Below are 5,385 nucleotides of genomic sequence, written 5' to 3' on the forward strand. Positions count from 1 at the left end.
CTTACAGTAGATTCGTATAGAAGGGAGGGGAGGAGAGGAAAGAGAAAAATCAAGAGCGAACGTATTTGAACTGTCGGCACAGGTGAAGATCTCTAGAAGAATGGAAATGCTCGACCTTGTAGTTTACACAAGGTGTAAATGTGGGCCTAGTTACGCTTTTCTTTTTTTAAAACGAACCGGCTGCCAATTATTTAAAAAGCAGGAGCACCCAGACAGCCTAGTACAAACCAAAAAGGCATAAACAACTGTACAGAAATATACACAGACAACACAGCTTTTAACTCCGCGAAACAAGCAACGCAAGGTTCTTGGCGCCCTCTACAATCCAAGTGTCAGCCTCGTCCCTTATCTTCACGTAGACGTTGTTTGTCGACTCCTCAGGGTAAAAAATTCTTGAGATCCGCTTGCTACGGTGCTACCTGATCGCTCTGAAACATTGGTATATTTCACCAACAAAAGCGTGTAGTGCCATGCCAATTGCCACTCTGAGCATTCCGTAGTCTCTAGACTGTAGGTGCCGAACGACGCGCTAAGATTGGCAGACCTGTACTGAATTTGGTTGTGGCTAAATGAGCTTTACTGAATGATAAATTGAGATGGATTCTATATGCTCAAATAAATGACTGAATGTTTGTTGGATGGATCCTGAATGCCTAAATGTTTATCCGATGGATTCCGAATGCTCAAATGAAAATTCAAGATCTGCTGGACCGTAAACAATGAATTTTAGAAGTGCTGCTGCTACATTGAGCAGTATTCTGAGATCTGCATAGCTATCCAAAATAAAGCTGAAAAGGGACTTGCAAAATGTGTAGCCATGCTCCCAGAATATTTGCTTGCAGAATAGCAAAAGAAAGCTAAACATATATACATCACTAGGTGCTGCCGATTTGAGGTTAGAACACTGAACGTTGTCAATCTGGTAATATAATTCAGGTGGCAAAGGAGAATGAGGTCTGGCAAAATTTAGTGTCCCCAGATGACCATGGTCCTGGAACTGAACATGCATTCAGACATGGCATACATGCATAAAGACTTGCATACTGCTTGCTTGCAAAATGAGATCTTGCTTGCTTCACCAGAAAACAAGCTCTCCAGTAAATAGATCATCGGTGTGAACTGTACAAGGATCAGTGCTTGTACATCCATTGACTTTGTCTTCAATTTGCTTACCAAGGATGTCAAGTGCCCTATCTACTAACACAGTGCATTCTGGAAAGTTGGCTGCTTGATGTGCCAAATTGAGAAATTTGCGAGACATATATTTGTAGCGAAGCATAGCATCCATTGGATTTTCAGCTATATTTCTTCCCTGGTTGTCTTGTGCAGTTCCAATCCATGCTTCCCATGTCCATCTCTTTAACACATATTGTGGCGGTAGTAATTTGATATTCATCAAATCAAGAACTTTAAGAGCATGGGCACATAATATCCCAGTTCTATCGAATTGCCTGCAGCTGCATACAACTGTTTGCTTTGAAGGATCACCGATAACTTCGTACTCCTCCTTGAAGGTAAAATCTCCCACTAGATATTCATTATTACCCTCCAATGCCTTGGTGCAAGCTGCCAAGGATTTTTCATATTCACCTTGAAAAGCTTCAAATATAATAGGTGTATACAGCTTGCTAGCCTGCACCAAAATAGGTGGTGGTCTCCTCATACAGATTTTAGGCAAATTTCTCCTTGAATCAAACTCTGAGTTCAGCTCATTATCCCTTTTTCCTTGCACCACCCTTTCAAAATGTATGAAGAACTCAATGATATCAAAATCAGATTTGAAATGGATTTTCAGGTCATTGGTCAGACTCTCATTCGACTGTGTTCTTCTCATTCCTAATGTGAAGACATGCTTCATATAACATTCAGCCCATTTTTCTTTCAACTTGTATATACCATCCAACCAAGTTTGCTTGCTCACCTTTTTCCTAATGATGTCAAATTTATGTTCAAATTCTGCCATGTCCACATACTCAAACATGCATGCACTAAAATCTGATAGAATATTTGTGTCTTCATTCTTCTCTTCATGTAGATGTTTGACGGCATTCTGCATAATGTCAAAGGTGCATAATCCATGCCATGCTTCTACAAATACTTCTGCAACTGCCTTTCCCATTGCAGAATCTTGATCTGTATAGATTGTCTTAGGTTGCTGCCCATTATGAGCTTTTAGAAAGGTCTCAAACAGCCACTTGAAGGACTCAAATGTTTCATCATACATAAGGGCAGCACCAAAAACTACAGTTTCTCTAAAATGATTGAATCCAACAAAAACACCAAAAGGCCTGCTCTCCTTATCTGTTCCAAAAGTAGTGTCAAAACTAACAACGTCACCAAAATGTGCATAGTCCATTATCATTTTAGCATCAACCCAGAATATGTTTGCAATTTGTTCTTCACAGTCCATTTGCAATGCATATTGGAATGATGGGTTCTCAGCAATTTTTTCTTGAAAATATTTAAGCATGCTACCTGCTTGGCCATATGCCATCCCCCGTTGACGCTTGGTCGGCAAATAGTTTGTGTGATCTTGAACTGTGTAGCTAAGATTCAGTGATCCGCCAACTTGGTGACTAGCCAACTCATGCGCCGCTTTCGGCTCAATTCCTGCATCATCTGCTGTTTCAATTTCAAAGGCCGGTATATCTGAAATTTTCTTTTGTGACACCATTAAGTGTAAGGTTTGTGGCAGGTATACTATGTGATTGTGCTCCAAAACCAGCTCAGACACTTCAAAATTGCCCTTCTTTCGGTCCATTTTAAGACTCATGTGGACTTGACAACCGGTTCTAGTTTCAGCTCGACGACGCTTTGTTAAATGATCCCTTTTGTCTTGTCGTCTATGACCCTCATTTGCACAAACAAATCTACATGATGTAACCTTGCCATCGGATTGACTTTTGTTTGTGTACCTTTTTCTCACCTCAAAGCCTTTTTGTGCACCATAGCTAATCCAAAATGACCAAGCCTCATCTGAATTTCTAAATTCCATGCCAACATAAGGTGCCAAACTAGGCATCAAGGTCTTACTGTATCAGAAAAGCACCAAGTGTGAGAGTAGTGCATAGACATACTGACTGAAAAAATTATGTAACCTCTTACTAAAATTTGTGAGGTCCCATGCCAAAAGGAACATGCAAGGAGTAGCAGTACTTAGGGACAACTACAATCCATCGGATGTCACTTAAGAAATAACAGGATGGAGTTGTATTACTTACGTATTGGAATCCTGGTGCGCTATATTAGCCTCTTCTTCCATTTCGGTAGTACAGAAGCAAATGTTATAGCAGCCGGGAACGGATCTTCAATCAACCACTTCTTCTTTGCCTTTGGAATTGCAAAAGAAAGCTAAAGGAAGAGGGATATTGTTATCTTTTTGGCGTGAAAGTCTGCAGCAATTCACGCTATTTTGTCCTCCCGCCATCATCTACGCAAGTGCTGTGGTGACAGACAGCTCCACATCACGGCAGACAACTGACTGGGCACTTGCTGTTTCCATGGGCGATTGCTTCCTGCCGTTGCATGTGGAATGAACAGCGACGCGGCATCAGACGTCCCTCTGACATAAAATGCCCAGCATCTAGGATATGCCTATCCAAAAACTGCAATGCAGAATACGGTATAATCAATACACAATTTGGTAACACAAACTACAAAACTCTCCTACAGTTCTGTATAGAAGAAGTATAAAATAATCAAACGTACGATGACAAATTCAAAAGGTCTCATAGTACCTACCAACAAATTGAAATACGGAACCACATATGTTAACCTACACACCAATTTCAGGCTAAGCTAAGCAAATCTGCACTTGGAATTGCCGAATTGGAGTTAACAATAAAGTGCTGGAGTAGTTTGTAGTCCACTCACCACTCAACAGTTACGCAGAGCAGAGCGAGGCGCTGGACGGCTGTAGTCGGACGGCAACGCGGGGACGCCGGTCGGGGACCGGTTAGCCGGCGCGGCCGCGACGGCGACACGTCGGGGTCGGGGCGACGGGCGGCGGTGGCCCGGCGTTCGGGCACTGCTGGATCCCTGGAGGAGTGGAGGACAGCTCCGCGAAGTCTGCCGGCCTGACGGCGCAGCGGCGCGGGTGGGCGCGTGGCGGCGTCGCGCGGAGCGGGATCGCGGAATCGGGGGACGGGGCAGCGGTCGAGACGGCGAGACGCGGTTCAGGCGAGTCGGCGAGTGGAGGGAGGGGGCTCCTATCCCAGCTTCCGGAAGGTAGAAAGTCTAGCGATCTAACAGCCCATTAAAGCCCAGCAGACAGTAGCTTACGGCCCAAACAGCAGCACACGCGCAAGAGGGCGAGGCAAGACTCAAGGCAGAAGGAAAGAAGCAGAGGCAGGCTGCTGGTGCCTGGTGTTGGTACGTGTTGCTGCCGTCAGTGGATGGAGGTTCATCCCTGGCCCTGCGTGGTATTTTTTTTGTTGTTGTTCATAGTTCATTATATTTTTTCTACTATAATCTTTGTAATAGTATATTCAACATTTTGGTGAAACTAATTTAGCCATTTTAAAAAACTAATTCAACGCTTTAGAAAAACTAATTCAATATTTTTTAAAAAAATGTTGAAATAGTATTTTACAAATGTTTAGATGATATATTGAAAATGTTGAGCAAGTATTTTGAAATGTTAAAATTTAAAATTAAAAATATCATATTGGATCTCATTTCGTGATATTAATTTCAACGAATGTTATGGTTCAAACGTATTTTAAATTAGATGAATGGTTTAAGAGAAAAGGTCAATTGAAGTTCGAAATTGATTTAGCTTCCCATCCTCTGTCTCCAATCTGGTCACGACACGTGTCTGTCCTATGGATGGCTTCCCGCCCCACGCGCTGCTAGCTTGCTGCTGTCGTATGATTGCACGAATCTCAAACAGTGAAAGGTGTGTAATGGAAGATGTATAGGATTTCCGGTGGAGGGACGGGTGAACGGCATGGGCTGACGGGAGAATGTGCAAGGTTAGCTTGAGCAGGCCGCTGTCGGGCCTATTCTGCAGTTAGTAGGGCCTTCGAAATCAAAGCAGCAAAGAAAGAATACTCAAAAAAAAAATTCCAGGGGCCCGCACCATGGAGCCCGTAAACGTAAAGCAACGAAACAATCAGGCCCAAGTCACCTAATGAGAGGGCTTCACTTGTTAGGAAATGTCCAAAGACAGCCGCTTATATTTTATTAACATTTTTTCTCAAAAAAATATTTTATTAACATTTTTTTGAAACGACATTAACCTTTTTTATGATCTAAAAAAAGCATGCACACATAACTTCACTTTGAAGCTCCTGATCCACGTATCGGTGACACTCGTACATATATTTCCTAGAAGTGCGTAGAACATTCCAAATGATCCAGATAGTGAGACCATGGTCATGGCAG

At 42.7% G+C, this 5,385-nt stretch overlaps 1 protein-coding gene across 1 annotated transcript; it reads right to left on the minus strand.

The window, feature by feature from the left end:
• Positions 1-688: 688 nt before the first annotated feature.
• On the minus strand, positions 689-4,211 carry LOC112898461 (protein FAR1-RELATED SEQUENCE 5-like). Its single transcript, XM_025966791.1, has 3 exons — positions 3,874-4,211; positions 3,222-3,605; positions 689-3,032 (listed from the first exon to the last, which is right to left on the minus strand). The coding sequence occupies exons 2-3, from the start codon at positions 3,260-3,262 to the stop codon at positions 1,076-1,078; spliced, it is 1,998 nt and encodes a 665-aa protein (XP_025822576.1). The 5' UTR covers positions 3,263-3,605; positions 3,874-4,211; the 3' UTR covers positions 689-1,075.
• Positions 4,212-5,385: the final 1,174 nt, after the last annotated feature.

This window comes from Panicum hallii, chromosome 6 (assembly GCF_002211085.1).
Source record: "Panicum hallii strain FIL2 chromosome 6, PHallii_v3.1, whole genome shotgun sequence".
Classification (NCBI taxonomy): domain Eukaryota; kingdom Viridiplantae; phylum Streptophyta; class Magnoliopsida; order Poales; family Poaceae; genus Panicum; species Panicum hallii.

Coding starts and splice junctions, on each gene's coding strand:
- LOC112898461 (XM_025966791.1), bottom strand. CDS start 3,262: ATGGAAGAAGAGGCTAATATAGCGCACCAGGATTCCAATAC. Junction 3,033..3,221: donor GCGCACCAGGATTCCAATAC/GTAAGTAATACA, acceptor TTTCTGATACAG/TAAGACCTTGATGCCTAGTT.